General features: G+C 39.1%; 1 protein-coding gene across 19 annotated transcripts in view; it reads right to left on the bottom strand.

Annotated features, from left to right (window-relative positions):
• Nucleotides 1-19,406, bottom strand: part of TRPM3 (transient receptor potential cation channel subfamily M member 3) — a 904,985-nt gene that overhangs the window by 254,562 nt on the left and 631,017 nt on the right. For 6 of the 19 annotated variants that reach the window (XM_054501727.1, XM_054501726.1, XM_054501713.1 and 3 more), the window contains exon 7: nt 11,085-11,159. The exons of the other annotated variants lie outside the window; for them this stretch is intronic. In XM_054501727.1, coding sequence (XP_054357702.1) covers nt 11,085-11,159 — 75 coding nt within the window. The remainder of the gene's footprint in view (nt 1-11,084; nt 11,160-19,406) is intronic. 19 annotated transcript variants of the gene reach the window in all.

Below are 19,406 nucleotides of genomic sequence, written 5' to 3' on the forward strand. Positions count from 1 at the left end.
CCAGTCAAGAGTGGGATACAGTTTACTGGGTCTCTCCAAACTCCAACATCATGAACTGCAATACAGTCATTTCTGTTTCTGACATTTGCTTTGCAGTAGCATTGAACAAAGTTGAGCCTCTGGTTCAACTCTGAACATGAACTGTTTTTTCAAGTACAAATATGACTTTCTCTGAAAGACAATTTTTTCTTGATATCCTTAATATGTGTCTTAGAAAGAAAAAACTGCAACATGGCAACATGTTAAAAAAGCTCATTACAAATAGAACTAAAACAAAGTTGTCTGTGAATTTCTGGGTTGTAGTGGATGATTTAATGTAATGAAGTCCACTGGGCCAATTGAATTTAGATAGTTTATACCTGTCATCCCAGAGTAATTATTCTGGATGAATTAATATTATTCTCTCTCCCTACAGGGAAGTAGCCATTGCTGAGCACCTGCCGGGTGTCAGGCACTCAGCCAGGTGGGTTGCATATCTTACTCAATCTGCTCAACAACCTTCTGATAGAGATATAGTTGACCCTTGAACAACATGGGTTTGAACTGCATGGGGCCACTTATATGTAGATTTTCTTCTACCTCTGTCACTTCATGAGACAGCAAGACCAACCCCTCCTCTTCTTTCTTCTCAGCCTACTCAATATGAAGATGATGAGGATGAAGACCTTCATGATGACCCACTTCTACTTAGTGAATAGTAATATATTTTCTTTTCCTCTTCGTTATGATTTTCTTTCGCTTACTTTATTGTAAGAATACAGTATATAATATATAAAATATGTGTTAATTGGTGGTTTATGTTATAGATAAGACTTCTGATGAACAGTAGCCTATTAATAGTATTTTTTTTTTGAGGAGTCGAATGTTACGCATGAATTTTTGACTAACCCTCTAAGGGCAGCATTATTCAAGGGTCAACTGTATTGTTATTTCCATTTTACAGTTAAGGAAACGGAGGCATAAAGGATAAATTGCAAAATTCACACAACTAATAAGTGTCAGAAATGGGTTGCAAGCAAAGTCCTGTTAGAAAATCTACAGTCTGAATTATTGGTGCTCTACTGAGTTGTCTTTCACTGAGGTGACCATAGAATTTATCATACAATCCAGACATACTTGCAAGTGAAGGGGTCATTATTAATAATTACTCTTGGATGAAAGGTATAAACTAGAGTTATTTAATCCTGAACAAACCAGTATATACAGTCACTCTACCTTGCTCAAACCTTAGGGTCGCAAACTGGTTTCTGGTAGCTTTTAAATACAGATACAAATCTCAAATATTTAAAAAGGGACCTGAGTTTATTCATTGTTTCTTCTCTTTCTGGCTTAAAAGGGCCAAGGCTCACTGTTGCCCTCCCTGTTTTCCTGGGATCAAGTTTCTCGCTCCGTCTAAATCACAGCTGTTCATTATCAGAGCTATTTCTTTCTCTAGCTACATGGAAATGAAGCTCCAGGGAAGGATTAGATCATTAAGCAAAGGAAAACAGCAGCAATACAGCAGCACCTGCATAAATCTTATAAGGGAAAAATATAAATTAATTCTTTTTTTTCATGTTCTAGCATATCCTTAATGGTGCTGGAAATAAATCCCTTCTACTTTTCTCTCTTATAAATGAATGCCTCATCCAGAAATGAGATGATGAGGAATCAGGAGACAGTCATGGCCTAGAGACATGCAATGGGTGCTTTGGGTCCTTAATCACTCGAGTATTTAACCCCATATCCTACTTTGTCTTGTCTGTGAAACAGCTACTTGCTTCTTTCTACTGCTGCCACCAAGGATCTATTTGATTGCAACAATAACGGCTAATACCATTACTGTAGAAAGTAGACTATCTTAATGTTATAAATAAGAAAGTGGCACTTTAAGGACTGCTCTTAAAACCCCGATTCTAATGTGCAAAAACTAATTTGTTCATTGAAAATTATCCCAAGAAGGGGTGTGTAGAAATCTCCACTTCAAATGTCTCTCAATTTTAGCGTGCATCAGAATTCCCTGAAGGAGGAGCTATTAAAACACCCACACTGCTGGACCCCACCTCCAGAGCTTCTGATCAGCAGGTCTAGAATAAGACCTGAGAATGTGCATTTCAAGGAAGTTTCCAAGTGATGCTATTGTTGCTGGTCCCAGGACCATACTTTGAGAACCAGTGCCCTAGCATAAAGCTGCAGGGAAAGGAGATTTTTGCCTGTGAAAAGAAGTGAAATCTAAAAAGTGCTTCCTGGAGCAAATTAATGCAAAAGTCCATGGAATGAGATTGAAATAACCATGAACAATATTTTTTCCAGAAGTCTATTTTAAAGTCTAAACCAGGCATCAGCAAATTTTTTTCTATAAAGGGTCAAATAGCAAGTATTTTCTGTTTTCAGGCCAGATGGACTCTGTTGTAACTACTCAACTCTGTGGTTATAGTGTGAAAGCAGCCAGAGACACTACATAAAGAATGAGCATGACTATGTTGCAATAAAGCTTTACTTACAAAAACAGATGATGGCACGCTGGATTTGGCCCACTACTTGTAGTTTGTTCACCTCTGGGTTTAATGTGATAAATTACATAAGGAAACATATATTAGTCTATTAAGCCTGAGTGTGCCTGTGATCAATGAGAAACTAACCAAGTTGGAAATCTGGCTGTATAAGCCAATTTTTGATGCCTATTTTGGCTGTACAGGATTGATACAATAAGCACTCTTATTATAGAGGCAAAGAGTGGGAGACATGCACCGTTCTTGCAATTCAGTCCCTAAAACTAGCCGTTTGGGACCATTTGAAAACAAACGTGCTACGATTTGACCCTATTTTAATAGGGGTTTCACTGCACTAGTAAAATTTGCCTAGCTATATATTTAGTACATTTACTATTTGGTGCTTTGCCTAAAAGTAAAGAATATCTTTTCTGTGTAGCGGGCTAATTTATTGAGCTGTTAGTTAATTCAGATTTTGTTTTCCATTTGTTTTTCCTTCTTCTCATTTCAAAAGAGGCCACTGGGGTGTCTATTCTCAGGAGAGGTTTCTGTTGCTGGCCAGAGCTGCTAGAAAACAGAACTTGCCTGGAGAAATTTTGTAAAAAAAAAAAGGCCCAATTCCACCAATTTTCTGAAGGGGAAGAAGAGAAGGGCAAGTGTCTTTGATGGGGGAGAAGTGGGAGCAGATGAGACGCGGAGGAAATGATCTGAGCCTTGGATCGGGGGCAAGAAGGGACTCGCAGCATCCTTGCATCCTTGACAGTCAGTCGCCAGGTCTCTTCCTACTTGGCCCGTCAGTAGCATTAGACACAGTTGGCCATTTCATTCCTTCCTCTTGGAAGTACACTCTTCACTTTGGCTTCCAGACAGTGTTGAAGGAAACCAGAATATTCCATTCTAAAATATGCCTCTTTGACATAAATATTTTTATGATACAATTTTTTTAAAATTGTAGAAAGGGCTGCCTGAGCTCCGCACCGCCCCCCGCCACCCCCCCCCCCCACCGCGTCACCGTTTTTTTTTTTTGAGACGGAGTCTCACTCAGCCTAGGCTGGAATGCGGTGGCGCGATCTCGGCTCACTGCAAGCTCCACCTCCTGGGTTCACGCTATTCTCCTGCCTCAGCCTCCCGAGTAGCTGGGACCACAGGCTCCTGCCACCACACCTGGCTAATTTTTTTGTATTTTTAGTAGAGACGGGGTTTCACCGTGTTAGCCAGGATGGTCTCGATCTCCTGACCTCGTGATCCGTCCGTCTCGGCCTCCCAAAGTGCTGGGATTACAGGCATGAGCCACCGCGCCCAGCCGAGCTCCCCTTTTTTACTTATAGCAAGCCACAACAATTCCTGGAGCGCTTCTGCCTTGCCTCTGTTTACCTAAAAGTAGAATTACGAAGACAAAAGGTCTTTCTACCCTCCTCACTCCCACATCTCCCACCTGAAAATAAGATAGAAGTTCTCTTTGAACAGATCTTTATCACCTCAGAGAGGAGCTAGAGTGAGGAAATCTTACTCCCCATCAATTTACCTTCCCACATTTTCCCACCTCTAGGAGCCTAGGACTGCCTTCCTCTTTGCCTTGTCCCTTTCCCAAAATGTACTGTTCTGGCCAGGCATGGTGGCTCACGCCTGTAATCTCAGCACTTTGGGAGGCTGAGGCGGGTGGATCACTTGAGGCCACCAGTTCAAGATCAGCCTGGCCAACATGGCAAAACCCTAGTTCTACAAAGAAAAAAAAAATAACTGGGTTTGGTGGAAGGCACCTGTAACCCCAGCTACTTGGGAGGCTGAGGCAGGAGGATCCCTTGAACTCAGGAGGCAGAGGTTGCACTGAGCCGAGATTGCACTACTGGGCAACAGAGCAAGACTCCATCTCAAAAACAAACAAAGAAACAAAAAAAACCCCAGAAAACTACTGTTCTTTGTTGGAAATACTGTGTAAGTAGACTTCTAAACCACTGCTTTTGAACACATCCCTTGTGTGGTGTGCACTGCATGTGTTAATAAAGTTGTTTGTTTTTCTCTTTCTCTCATTAATTTCTTTTGTTATAGAGGTTTGTCTCAGCTACAAACTTAAAAGGGTTAAAGAAAATTCTATTTTCTCCCCTTCAGTGCTCTCTCCCAGTTTCTCTCTTACCTCACTAGCTGCTCCTTCTTCCTCTTCTTTGCTATTTCCTCCTTACCTACCTGATGTCTGACACTAAGACTGTCCCAAAACTCAGTTCTTGGTTGCCTTTCCTCCCCTCCCCTTCCCTTCTCTTCTCCCCTTGTCTTCCCCACGACTCTATTTGAAATTTCGGCTCCTACTCTGCACTCCCTTTCTGCCTTCTCTTCTTTCTATCTCTCCTTAGCCCTTACCACTATTCAATACACTATATATTTTACTTATTTTCTATCTCCTCCCCTGCAAATGCAAGCTCCGTAGAGGCAGGAATTATGCAGGCAACTTGTCTGACAGGGACTGCTATGAAGTCCACCATGGCATGCTGAACCTGAAGCTGCTGAAACCTGCTGGCCAGTGATGCCAGCTGCAGCCAGGGTCCCACTGGTTTTACTTTAGCATGGGAGTACCAGAGCCACCCACTTTGCAGAGATCAAGCAAGCTTGGACAATTATTTTATCAGTGGTTACTTTGGCTGACGAAAGTTAAGAGGCTCTTTCTTAACATTCCAAGTACTCTGTAAGCACGAGAGAAGGAGCATGATCATGGAAGAGAGGCAGAGGAAGGAGGAGGGTGGGGTGAGAGAGAGACTGGGGTAGGGGGGTGGTGGTGGGGGGAGAGACAGACAGAGACAGAGAGAGACAGAGAGACTTAATAAAGATTAAGATTGACTTTACCTCATGAGGTCAGGAGATCGAGACCATCCTAGCTAACACGGTGAGTCCCCATCTCTACTAAAAATACAAAAATTAGCCGGGCATAGTGGCGAGCGCCTATAGTCCCAGCTACTCGGGAGGCTGAGGCAGGAAAATGGTGTGAATGCAGGAGGCGGAGCTTGCAGTGAGCCGAGATTGCGGCACTGCACTCCAACCTGGGCGACAGAGCCAGACTCCATCTCAAAAAAAAAAAAAAAAAAAAAAAGATTGACTTTACCAAAAACCAGGTGGAAAGGGTCTTGGAATTGGGTTTATTTGAATAAAAGAAAATGTTTACCAAGTGACATTTCCTACATACCTAAGTTTACGAACAATAATTCATACACCTTATAAGAGTTCTTATTACTTGAATAATGAAAAAAAATAAACAAAAGAAAACAAATCCTGCTTTACATGTGCAAAAATAGAATCTAAGAATGGAAATAGAAAGATGAAGTGAACTTTCTACTTCTCCCCAAACCCTTCATGCAGGCACACCATGTTTAATTGCTGCTTATTTCTCAGCCTCCCCCAGGATTTTATAATAAATTCTAACATGCACCAGAGTCAGTGTGTACTTCCTCTGTTCTCCCTTTGGGTGGAAGAAATGCTGCTAATGAGGAAGGGCTCAGCTCAGATTTGTTTGATGACCAGAAAAGCTGACTCTTCAATCTTTTCCTCCCTGTTTTAGCACAGGCACACCTGTTTTTTCACCCTGCCTCGTTCCAGCAGGAATTGCCCAGTACCCCATGTGAACCCAGCGATGCCAAGGCTCCTTAGCCAATGAGAGTTCTTGATTCTTCTGCCTGCGATTTAGGACTTGAATGTTTGCCTGCTGGGCTGCAGCACGTGAAACTCATTACACAGCTTTGAAACCTGGCCTCCGACACAGAAGGAGAACAGCCTGTTCATGAGGAGAAGGGCTGTTTGTTTCAGCTATGGGCGCCAAAAAAGAAAAAAGAAATCAACTGTTTCCTTATTTGGCCATTTTAGGACACAAAATCTCTGTTTTCCTCATTTGCCTCAGGGGCTCACGATCCTGAGCTGGGAACTTAAGGGGTTCAAGGTTAACAAGTTTTTGGCCAGGACGGTGGCTCACGCCTGTAATCCCAGCACTTTGGGAGGCTGAGGCAGGTGGATCACAAGGTAAGGAATTTGAGACCAGCCTGGCCAATATGGTGAAACCCAGTCTCTACTACAAATACAAGAATTAGCTGGGCGTGGTGGTGCACGCCTACAGCCCAGATACTCAGGAGGCTGAGGCAGAAGAATCGCTTGAACACGGGAGGCGGGGGCTGCAGTGAGCTGAGATCATGCCACTGCACTCCAGCCTGGGTGACAGAGCAAGACTCCGTCTCAAAAATAAAATAAAAAGAAAAAAAATTTTTATTCTGTTAACAGCTATGACAACTTTATTAGTGACATCTGGGAGCACTATTTATAGTCATTTCCCAAGCCTATATGAATGATTCTTCAGTTTTACATCCACTAGTTTCAATAACTTGACATGATCTAAATAATATTTTGAAGAGAGAAATAATTACAAATCCTAAGAAGGGACTTTGAAGGGTCCTATGATAAAGTCCCTGGTTTTAAGATGATTATCTCAAGCAAATTAAAATCTCAGCTCACTCTTCTTTAAGATCCCCAGGGAATGAGACACCTTATCTTCCCTAAATATATCTCACTATAAAACTGTTGATCATGGCAGAAAACTGCTCTGTCAGCATAAGTTTTCCCCTTAATTTTATGTGTGTCTAACTTTCTAAAATTAGCCATGCATTTCTACTGAATGGAATGATCCTAATCTGGACTGAAAAGCAACCATGGGCAATTATCATTTTGAATAAATGGAGGAAAATCAATAGTTATTTCTTTTTCCATGGAAATGGAAATACTGAGGCTGTGGTGCACTGGCTGCTGTAAAATATATATCATTAGACTCTAAATTCACAAGATGAAAATGATTTACAACAATCATAATTCAACAGGAACACAGTCAACTTTGTCAGACTAAATGTTTTTATGCCCATGAATTGGAAGTATGCATGATGGTCTTTGCCTGTACATGTTGCTATTTATTTATCCTGAGTCTTTCTATGTCATTATTGCTTTATGATTTGTCCTTTTTTATAGCTTTTTAGTATCTAATCCCTTCTATTACATCTTTGTGTCAGGTTGGAAATCAGAGCTAAAAATAAAGCCAGGGAAATCAAATAGTGATGCTTATAATAACAAGTTATTGAGCACCTACTTGCATAGGCTAGGCATTATGCAAGGTTTTCAGAATGACAACAATGAAAAAGACACAGGCTGTGCTCTATAGGATCTCACAATCTACAGAAGATGAGAGACTGTGAAGGCAGATGGGAGACTATGAAGGCTCCATTCTACCAAAAGGAGCTGTATGTGGGAGAGGCTGATATAGAGTGCAGCAAGAGCATGGAGGATGAGGTGAATGTGGGCCCAGGAAGATACCAGGGGATGAGTTGGAGGGAATACTAGGGATGGGAGTTCTGGTAAGATTACAGAGAGGAGAAGATTTTTAATCTGAGACTTGAAGGAATGTAGGTTTTGACCAGGTACTTAGAGTGAGAAGAGAATGAAATTTTAGTAAATGTCAGAAAGAGACAAAACCACATCCAGTAGGGTATATCATTTAAGGGAAACTGTAAGTATCTTGAAATGGCTGGGACATACGATCTACATGGTGTTATGTTAGGAGAAGAAGCTACAAAAACAGATGAAAAATATGAAAGGTAGTTAGCAATGAAATAAGGAAGATATTGGGTTCCATCAAGATAACAGGTTCCTATATTATGCTAGGAACCTATTGTATCTGACCAACAACAGTAAACTTTGCTGACTTTGAGACCAAAATGCCAGTCAAACATTTGCAACCCAAATCTTTCTAATCTGAAAAGGGAGCTCAAAATTCTTCCCTGAATGTAAAAGTGTCTAAGAAGTCTTAGAATGGTGGACACCTCTCCTGTTCAGACCTACTTGTTTACAAGAACTATCCCACTCCCTGAACAACTAATTCCAATGTAGAAAAGTCTCTTTGCTGAAAAAAGGGAGGTCTTTAGCTTAAATAGGAAAATGAGTGAGATAAACATGACAAGTCAATACCAAGAAACCAGTTTCACTAAAATTTGCTCTGTTCCCTCAAAGTTATTTTTTTGGCTTCATTATTATCTTTATTGACAAAGTAACTTTTCATTAACACGCATGACAAGTATTTCAGTTACACAGCCAACTGTGTCAAGTCGTTTCATATAATGAAAAAGTAGTTTCATATAATGAAAAAGTATTGTTTTCTCCACACAAATTATTCTTTAGAGGGAAGACCCTCTAAAAGGCGGGGAAAGCTTTAAACATGTTTACTTGAGAGCACCTGAAAAATGATGTCATTACAGTCTAAAGTGAACTGATCATCAATTTGGTATTTGTGTTTTGGAAGGCCTTTCCCTTGACTGTTTGAAGCAGTAGAAAGTTTGCGTGATTGGGCTGAACAGATTGTAGCACCCACAGAAGGAAATAAGATGTTCTTGATATATAGTCATGTGTTTCATAATGACATGTTGGTCAATGACAGACCACAAATACAATGGTGGTCCCATAAGGTAATAATAGAGCTGAAAAAGTCCTATCACCTAGTGACATCTTGATGATCCTGACCCTGTGTGGGCCTAGTTTAATGAGTGTGTTTGTGTCTTCATTTTTAAGAAAACAGTTTAAAAAATAAAAAGATAAAAAATTTTAAAGACAGAAAAAAACTCATAGAATAAGCAAATGAAGAAAATATTTTTGTATAGCTGTATAATGTGCTTATGTTTTAAGCTAAGTATTATTGCAAAATAGTCAAAAAGTTTTAAAACATTAAAAAGTTTACAAAGTAAAAAAGTTACAGTCAGCTAAGGTTAATTTAGTTTTGAAGAAATAAAATTTAAAAAATAAATTTAGTATAGCTTAATTATACAGTGTTTATAAAGTTTACAGTAGTGTACAAGAATATTCTAGCACTCACTCAGTGACTCACCCAGAGCAACTTCCAGTCCTGCAAGCACCATTCATGGTAAGTGCCCTATTAAGGTGTACTATTTGTATCTCTTATACAATGTTTTTACTATGTTTTCTATGTTTAGATACACAAATACTTACCATCATGTTACAATTGCCTACAGTATTCACTACTGCATAGTAACATGCTATACAGGTTTGTAGCCTACAAGCAATAGGCTATACTATATAGCCTAGGTGTGTACTAGGTTATACCTGCTAGGTTTGTATAAGTACACTCTATGATTGTTCATGACAAAATCACCTAATGATTCATTTCTGAGGATATAGTATCCCCATCGTTAAGCAATGCACGACAGTATATGTAACCTGTCCAGGGGAATCTTTGCTTCCTTTTCAAGTCACATGGTTTGGACCCAGAACTATTAGTCTTTGAGAGTATATTTCACTCCTTCCTAATTCCAGAGCTGCCTGGATGAAGTTCTACCATGACCTTTAACATATAGTGTTTTTTCATCTCTCTTATGGGACCGTTATGGGCCCACTGATGGAAAATTTCATGTCATGGTTATCCCAATGCATTTGATGATGGTGCAATGACCAAAAAAGATGCCAGTGATGACAATTGAACGTCCCTTTGCCTTCCCAGCCTCCTTCATATATTCTCAGGCATAGGATGACAAAGGGAAGTCCACGAGTCACATGAAGAAAGACTGTAGCCATGGGTACACGATCAGGAGGTCCTCTGCTTGCCTCCATCCCCATGCTCCTCTCCATCACCCTGTCCTATGGGTACACGATCAGGAGGTCCTCTGCTTGCCTCCAACCCCACCCTCCTCTCCATCACCCTGTCCTATGGGTACACGATCAGGAGGTCCTCTGCTTGCCTCCAACCCCACCCTCCTCTCCATCACCCTGTCCTATGGGTACACGATCAGGAGGTCCTCTGCTTGCCTCCAACCCCACCCTCCTCTCCATCACCCTGTCCTATGGGTACATGATCAGGAGGTCCTCTGCTTGCCTCCATCCCCACGCTCCTCTCCATCACCCTGTCATATTTCTTCCTAATATTGTTTCTCCACCATCTTGCAACTAACCACCATCTTCTTCCCAAAGTTTTGCTTGGTGACTCATTCCAACCGAATCAATGCTCAACCTATATTTGGCACAGAGTTGGTGCTCAAATAGTTGCTGAATGAAATAATGACCCTCAAACTCTCCAAGGTAACAAAACTTTAGGGGAGCCTTTTTAAAAAAAATGAGATAATGCTTCCATGTGTAGGATGAAAGGAGAAAGTATTTTGGAATTATGTCAGCCTAGGTTTGCACCCAGCTGTCCCACTAATTGGATTTAAGGCAAAGGCTTAACCTCTTGGAGGTGCCATTTCATCAACTGTATAAAAGGAAGATAATAATCCCTATCTTGAAGGGTTTTTGTGAGTATTAAAAGAGATAGTATATATGAAAATGCCTAGCATAGTGCTTGGAACCTAAATAAATGCTCATTCCTTCCTAGTAGTATCCCAGTAGTGCTGCCAAGCTGTTCTATATGGTATCTTTAGGATGATAAATAATAGGGAGTAACTAATTTCTGATGTGGTTGAATGTCAGAAGAGATAGAGATAAAACAACAGTCATAGGGAGTGATACTGTTAGGACATTATAAAGGAAATGAAGACTTCTGTGGTTAATTTCTTGGAGTTTAAGAAGAAATTCACATTTGCCATTAATTATACTTACCAACTGAGTCTAACTGGCAACTACCCCAAAATGAATAAAACAAGCGGGAGTCAAGAGAGAAAAACGGCAGGCATCCTGTCAAAAAATAAAATCTTTGAAATTTCTACACCCTGTGGTTGCATACACATTTTATTAAAGCAGATGGATTACCCAATTTACATAAATTTATATACGTGATGGCAACTCAAGTTGCACAGTGAAACCTATGTAGAGCATCACCCAGCCCTTCTGCACCAGCTATATCTTTTCTCATCACTCCTTCAACTGGACAGGTCCTTAAAAATCATAGCTCTTTGCTGGAGGAAGTATCATTCTTTATTCTTTCCAGCCTAGATAGCTTCTGTGGTGTGGAAAGGGTCAAATGAGTTAATATCTGTTAAGTGCTTGTATTGATGCTTAGAACTTAGTAAAATCTCAAGAAATCTTAGTTGTTGTTATATTAATGATAATTATGAATCTTCCAATTCTGTGTTTTACAGGAGAGGATAGGAATTGAATTCTTTCCTTCCCTCCTTTTAATAACATTTTCCTGATTTCTAGAGAAATAAGTGTTCTAGTTTCAAGTGTTTAGCTACATTTGACTTAAAAGAACTATCCATTTAGAGGCTAATCTACCCAGTTTCTTTTCTTTTTAAAAGAGGAATTGAAACAAAGCTAACATGTTACTCAACATGCATAATATTATTAATTGGACTGATTCCTCTTTCTCTTTCTGGCCAAGGTATAGATATAAATATATCTACATCTATATCTACATATCTTCCAAAAAAGTCATCAAAACCATTTCAGTATAATTGGCAGGTTTCCTATCAATTTGGTTATTGTTTCCCAAACTAGGAGATAAACTTAATGGTAATATCATATTTCTGGAGTTGCTAAGCAAGCTAGCCTTCGGTCAGATGGTCTCAGAGGAGGACCCCATGAGTATGAACAGCTCTGCTCTGCCTTCATTTCGTTCCTTCCTCAGAGACAGCATTAAGGGAAGATCCCAAATCCTCAAGTTAGGTCTCTAGACCCTAGCTTCCTAGGATCAAGCTAGACTTTGAGAGCAGCCTCAATTGTGGCAAATATTGAGAAGTAGGAGTTTGGCAGCTGGTAGCTGGCTGGTGAGAGGCATGTAGGAACTCACCCACTTTTCATGAAACATCAACATCACTTGGTTATATGTCAGCACCCATACCCTGGCAAAGCTACCTTCTCATAAGAATGTACTCACTGGGGAAAATGCAAAGCAATATCCCTTGAAGCACAGACTCTAAGGGTTGGTTCCTCTGGATTCTCAATAGTTTGTAAAATGGCCAACCAAGAGCAACTACTGTACGTTTTCCAGAGAGTTCCTAATTAATGTGTTTCTGAGGACATAAATTCGGCTTTTAAGCACATACTCCCCAGGCCATTCTACCACTGTGTATGGCAATTAGATTGCTGGCTTAATACTATCAGCAAAGTTTCAAATAGACAACACCACAAACCCTCCTGGAAATTTAGCACAAGCACTTGTTAATGGAACCAAGCACAACATTGGCTTAGCTATGTCTTTCCTGCAGAGTGAATGGCATGCTGGTATTTTCAGCTTATTCTCCCCCCAATTATCAAACTCTAATGAACAAAAAATTAAGTAATACTTTAGTGAAGGTCAATCAAGGTGAGATTAGTGGTAATATGGTTAAAAATGGAAATCTCTCGATAGCAGGTATGTGTTATGTCCCCAGATTGTCTCAATATTTTCTTAATTACCCTTCAGGACACAATAGAAAAAAAATGGTCTTAAGGGGGAAAATTAGGAATAAAAAGTAAAACTAAGGTAGTGACACAAGGCTGGGCAAAGAAGAGCAGACAAGGAGTTTAGAGTTCAGGTTCAGATAAAAGCTCTACCAGGGTAATTCACGTAATGAATTTAGTCAGAACATGTGACTGATTTTTTACAAGTGGCTTTCCTATCTGCAAGATGAAAGCAATGAGCTAAGTGATGCTCATTGTCTGAATTCCTGTAGCACTTTGTATTACTAAAGGGCACTTAGCGTCTACTGCTTTGTACTGTTCACAATAGCAAAGACATGGAATCAACCCAGGTGCTCATCAGTGGTGGATTGGATAAAGAAAATGTGACACATATACACCAGGGAATACTATGCAGCCACAAAAAAGAATAAAATCATTATGTCCTTTGTAGCAACATGGATATAGTTGAAGTTGGAGTCATTATCCTAGGCAAATTAACATAAAAACAGAAAACCAAATATCACAAGTTCTCACTTATAAGTGGGAGCTAAATCTTGGGTGCATACAAACATAAAGACAGAAATAATAGACACTAGGGACTCCAAAAGGAGGCAAGGGCTGAAAATCTTCCTATTGAGTACTGTGTTCATTATCTGGGGTGGTGGGATCAATAGAAGCCCAAACCTCAGCATCATGATTGTAACAAAACTGTACCTGCACCTCCTGAATCTAAAATAAAAATTAGAAAAAAAAACAACAACACTTGCTGCTTTATAATGCGGCTCTTTGCATACAGAGAGGCTGTAGAGCACAGTGGTTGAGGTATGGGCTAAGATGCATACTTCTTGAGTGTGCTATTTACTAGCAGTCTGACCTTGTGCCTCTTTGTGCTTCATTTTCTTTCTGGTAAATGGGAGTAATAAAGGTATCCCCTTAAGGATTGCCATAAGAACTAAATCAGTTATTTCTTGTAAATTGTTTACAATAGCACTCAATCAACACTAGTTGTTATTAACTTATTTGTAAGACTAAGCTCTTCAAGTATACAGCTATACCTTATTTATCTTGCTACCCCTACAGTGCCTTGAGCATTACAGATGTGCAAGCAAATACAGTAGAGAAAGCACTTAATAAAAAGTACTGTCAAGAGAAGACATAACAGAGAGCAGTCACAATTTACTTTAAATGACAGATATTTTGAGTTCTTATTTTTGCCACATCTTAAAAAGCTGAAGAAGTTTGACATGTGTTTAGCTTCCACATGAGGTGTCTTAGAAGTACAGTGGGGTGGAGTACAGAGATAAGCACGTTTTTCACGGTGAGCACACAGACAATACTGACCATGAAACCAGCGGTATATGAGCTGCACCATAACGGGTGGTAGGACACTGGGGAAAGGGAAAGGGAGCTGGACTTTGGGGTGCCTAGGAACATGATGAAGGAGCACGATGGACAATTTTAGCACCACTAGATTGTTCTCATGATATGGATGTAAACATGGGACATTTTCAGTATCTCCAATATAATAGTATATCTGGTTACAGCTAAGAATTGGGAATACACCTAGGCTTTTAGTCATTCACCAACCCTAAAGGGGGAAAATAATTTTGATTCTGATTTCAGCCATTATAAAATGTAAGCATCAAATCTGTTACATTGGTCTCATCAGTTTTATACACATCCTTTATATGTGATTTGAAAATACTGTTCTCTCTAATGTCCTTAACCAGCCTCTCTTATGTTTCCTGACTTGACTCTTTCCTTTTGTTTTAAAAGGAGTAGAGGATTGCCAGAAGTAAGCAAGAGAAAGGAAGGTATGTCAAACACAGCTGTGGGGGCACTTGACCTACAGGTCAAGAATGATATTCATACCCTTGAGGGAGAAAGGCACCCAGCTCCTAGGCCCTGTGAATAGACTACTTTTGAAAGTTTTCTTCCCTTCCCTCTCTCCCTTCCTGCTTCCCTCCCTCTTTCCCTCCCCCTCCCTTCCTTTCCTTTTCTTTCTCTTTTCGTTATAAAAGCAATATTTTCTCATTGTAAAAAATAACATCAAGCAATTTTTAAAGGTATAAAGTGAAAAGTGTCACTCCCTGTATTTTTTCTCCCACCTCGAGTCTCACTCCCTGGAAACTGTAACTAATCAATGTTCACCTGTGTCCTTTCAGGTATTTTTATAAGTATATATATGTAAATTTAAGAAAATATAATATGATTATACTGAACATACAGTTGTACTATGTACAACTTTTAACTTGAGAAAAGAAAAAACATACCCTTGAATATCTTCTATATGAGCCCAACAGAGGTATTACATTATTCACAATGATTTCAGAATATTTCACTATATATTGACATATAATTTGTTTAACTAGTTGCTTGCTGATGAATCTTTAGGCTATTTCCATTTTATTACTGTAAACAATATTGTGGAAAATATATGTAAAATGAATTCCTAGAAGTAAAATTATGGGGCTAAAGGGTACATACATTTCATATTTAATAGAGGCAGCCAAATTGTCTGCCAAATAAGACTGCCCTATTTATGCACCCACAATAAATGTGTAAGTACATATTTCTATAGATACATAATGACACTCAATATTTTTAATCTTTGGCTTTTGCCAATTTGATAGGTTAAAAAAATTGTTTTAATTTTCATTTATTCAATTATGAATGAAGTTGAGCACTTGTATTTTCTTTCTTATGATCTTCCTGTGGATAGATTTTGCTCACTTTCCTATAAGGATTTTAATATTTTTCTTTTTGATTTGTAGATACTCTTGGCATATTATGGAAATTAGCTCTTTGTCATTGTTGTGAATATTTTCTTTGCATTGCCACTTGTCTTCTGCATTTGTTCACTGTATTTTCTAATAGGGTTTTTTAACAGTTAGTTTATTTTTCTACCGAAACTTAGCTTGTGTGAATGAAAAAGTTACAATAGCTATGAGTTTGATATTATGAAATGATAGAGGAAAAAGATGTTAAGCCAGAAGCTGAGCCAAGAAATTGTTTTACAAGAGTACAGCGAGAGAAAAGGCAAGGTATATTTTCAAGGTGCTTGCTTGTGGTTTCACTAAATCTGTAAGACAACAGATACTCCTAGGCTTTGTTCACTTAACAAGATGGAAAGGAAATCTCAGCTGTCTATAGAGCTACCATTTAGGTTTCATTGAATAATGCAAGCTAAAACTATATTAAAAAATCTAACTAGAGTTGGATTCTCTGTATCTTGATCTCTAAAACAAAGTGACCCAGTTCACTATTTATTAAGAGAACTCTAGCTAGTAATTATCTTTTCATAATTGTCGTCAGCAAACACATCCAATTATATATTTACTGGCATTCCAAAGGCTTCAAGAGCCCTTCAGGACTGTCTACATCTTGCCAAATCATTAGTTATCACTTAGGTGTTATTAAAGTATAAGAATGTCAAGTTAGATAATTGGTATAAGAATCCTTTAAATCCCTCACAAACTCATCTGCTCATCAGAGTCTCCTAAAATGTTTCAACAGAGTCAGAGGATGGCTGCTTTTATTCCCTAAGACAGGTCTCTTGTTCTTTTCCCCCAAGAGGGCCAAGACCCAGTTATAACTTTTTTTTCTAGGATAGATTTGAGAGGCTGGCCAACCTCCATTCTACCACCTGCCACCAAGATTACTGGCGTGTGTAGATGACATTAGAATCATCTTCCACGATTCATCTTAGAAGCTTTAACATCAAAAGTACAGTGTCATAGAAACACTTCTATTTATTTTTAATATTTTGGAACTTAAAATGTTACCAAGTGATGTGTAACAAAATATGTGGTAAAGGATCCATTAGAGAATGCACATGCATTAATGCATGGTGCTGCATATGCAATTATTATTTTGAGGCTAAGGGGGATCTGTTTAGGTTTGTTAACTTAAAAAGTTAACTAAACCAGGATGGTCTAAAATAATCCATATCTTTTTAGGCAGTTTGTCTTAATCTGATTTCCAGAGTTAGTGCAAGACTTATCACTAAAAAGCTCACAGGTAAAGAGCAAAAGGGCAAGATATGACTTGCAGCTGCAGGAGCTATTTATGAGTGAGGTTCTTCAATGAGCACGTTAGAATACACAGACATATCTTATTTATGAGTGGCAGATACATTTTATCTCATGTGCCAACTCCAGCCAACTCTTAATGACCATCTGTCTCTCAATATCTAGTCTTCCTTTCCTTCACACTGATAGGATTTTAGCTGGCTATGCGTTTGTCCAGGATAAAGACTACATATTTCTAATTACCTTTTAGTAAGGTGTTAGCATGTGACAAAATACTGACACATAAGATGTGAGCTAAAATGGTGTGTGTGACTTCCTCACAGTGCCTTTGAAAGGAAGGGCAGGGCCTCCCCTTGCTCTTTTTTCCTGATTGCTTCTGGCCAGAATGTAGATGTGACGGTGGGCTCTCATGGACCATGCAAACAGGAATGCCAGAGCAAAGGAGATGAAATGAGTCCTCACAGGAGTGAGGCACCCACATCAGAGCTGAACTCATGTTCAGAGTAACATATGAATAGGAAAAATTCCTGTCTCATTGAAGCACCTATTATTTTGAGTCATTGTTACTGAGGCAGAACCCGTGTCCTAACTAATGCTTTATGCTTATGAGGTGTATCGAGACTCAGCGGGGAAAGTGTCATGCTAGGTTGGCAGTGTTGGGTAAGAGACCTGAAGATCTCCTGCCAATCTAATCTCTTACATGAATACACAAGTTACTCCAAAATGGAAAACTCCCCAGAAGGAATTCTCATTAGAAACTCATACCTTCCTTTTGTCATCTTCCTGTCTGTCTGTGCTACTACAGACCACCCAGTCTTGTCCTCTCTTTATTTAGTATAAATGCAAATAAATGAGACTTATCTAACCATCATAATAAGAATAAAAATAAATATGTCATATTTATTATATATTGTTTATTCATATATATAATCTTTAAAAAGAGCTTCCCAGGAAACTACATGTTTATTTCAATCATGTTGACATTACTAAAATATTTTTGGTGTTTTTTTGGAACTGATATATCTGTTATAATAAAGTGACTGGGTCAAGTGACTTAAACTCTTTTTTGAACATTTGTTGTGCACCACATTAACGTCAGTGTTGGCGTCAGAGATATTGGTAAATTTATTGAGGATGTCAGTGGTGCTCGCTAGATAACCTCTGTCAGATTCCCATGACAAATTGTCTTCATTATTTAACAAAAGAAAACTGCTAACACATATAGGGTTTTTACTACATAGTCCAGGGAAATGAAAGACATATACCAGAAATGGAATGTGAATTTTTGAAAAGCATGATTCATGAATTTATTCATTCACTCAAGATTTATATTAGCCCCCTGGCCTATTTTCAAAATAATTCTCGGTAATTTATAGATTATATGTTAGAGTTCTCTTTGCATTCAATTTAGTAACTCTTTATTCTGCTAGAAACTTGATTTATTAAATGATATCCTGAGCAATGCCCTCAAGCTAGAAGGCTGTCCAGGGACCCGCAGGTAAAGCACCCACATTTCTGGGCCCTTGCCTCTCCCCAAAGTCAGCTAATAACTGTGGACTGTAGGATTTCTCTGAGCATCAAGGACTCTGACAGGAAGGTGCTCAGCTTTGAGCACATTTCTGGAGTCCCTTAGCCTGAAACACATAAAGCAGTGGTGCTAAGAATGGGTGCTGCCGAATCAGAAATTCTGATCTGATTTACTTCATGAGTTAGTTCTGCCCGTTAAGCAAGTCTGTGTGTCTCTTCCCATGAAACAGCCTCCTACAGCTATTATGGAAGAAGGTCAATTCAAGTATATTTAGTTTTCAAATATGCTGAGAGCTCTAATACAGACAATGACTTTTGTCCTCATCTGGGAGAGAACAGGTTTAAGATTCAGTGCAAGTGAAATTAGATATGAGGAAGAACTTCCCAATAGCAAGTGGCATTAGGATTTCAAGGAGGTACCAGGGCTGATGTCCAGCTTGCTGTGGATTTAGGACGCCAGAGCCTTCACAGGTTTGTTAAATACATATTTTGAATCTCACTGCCATTCACTAGTAACATTTCCTTTACATATGTCTTTACACTTATATAGGCTACCTTAGAAGGGTATGGTCCTGACAAGTGAGGAGAGGGTTATGGGAAAGATTTAGGAAAAACAAAAAGAAAACTCAGGGTAACATGCTCCGAGTAGTGTTTCCTAAGAGATGTTGTTGGTGTCTGGGCCAGACTATTCTTCATGTGAGACTGTCCTGCATATTGTAGGATGTTAACATTCCTGGCCCTTCTCCCATGCCATTAATAAGCACCAGAAATTGTGACAACCCCAAATCCCACCCCTCACATTTTAAAATGTCTCCCAGGGGAGGCACATAATCATAGATAAATAGGTGTGTTGGCTTAGGAACTTTATAATAAAACATATTTTTGCAGATATTTCTAAATACCAATATCCTCAAATACCAAATTCGATTATATTTTATGAATCCAGCAATCCTTTCTGCTACTTGTTTACTTAGAAATGCTAAGCCCATTTTAATCTGCTGCTTTAGAGAAAGGTACTCTAGGTGGCTTCATCAGATGAGAC

This window comes from Pongo pygmaeus, chromosome 13 (assembly GCF_028885625.2).
Source record: "Pongo pygmaeus isolate AG05252 chromosome 13, NHGRI_mPonPyg2-v2.0_pri, whole genome shotgun sequence".
Taxonomy (NCBI): Eukaryota; Metazoa; Chordata; class Mammalia; order Primates; family Hominidae; genus Pongo; species Pongo pygmaeus.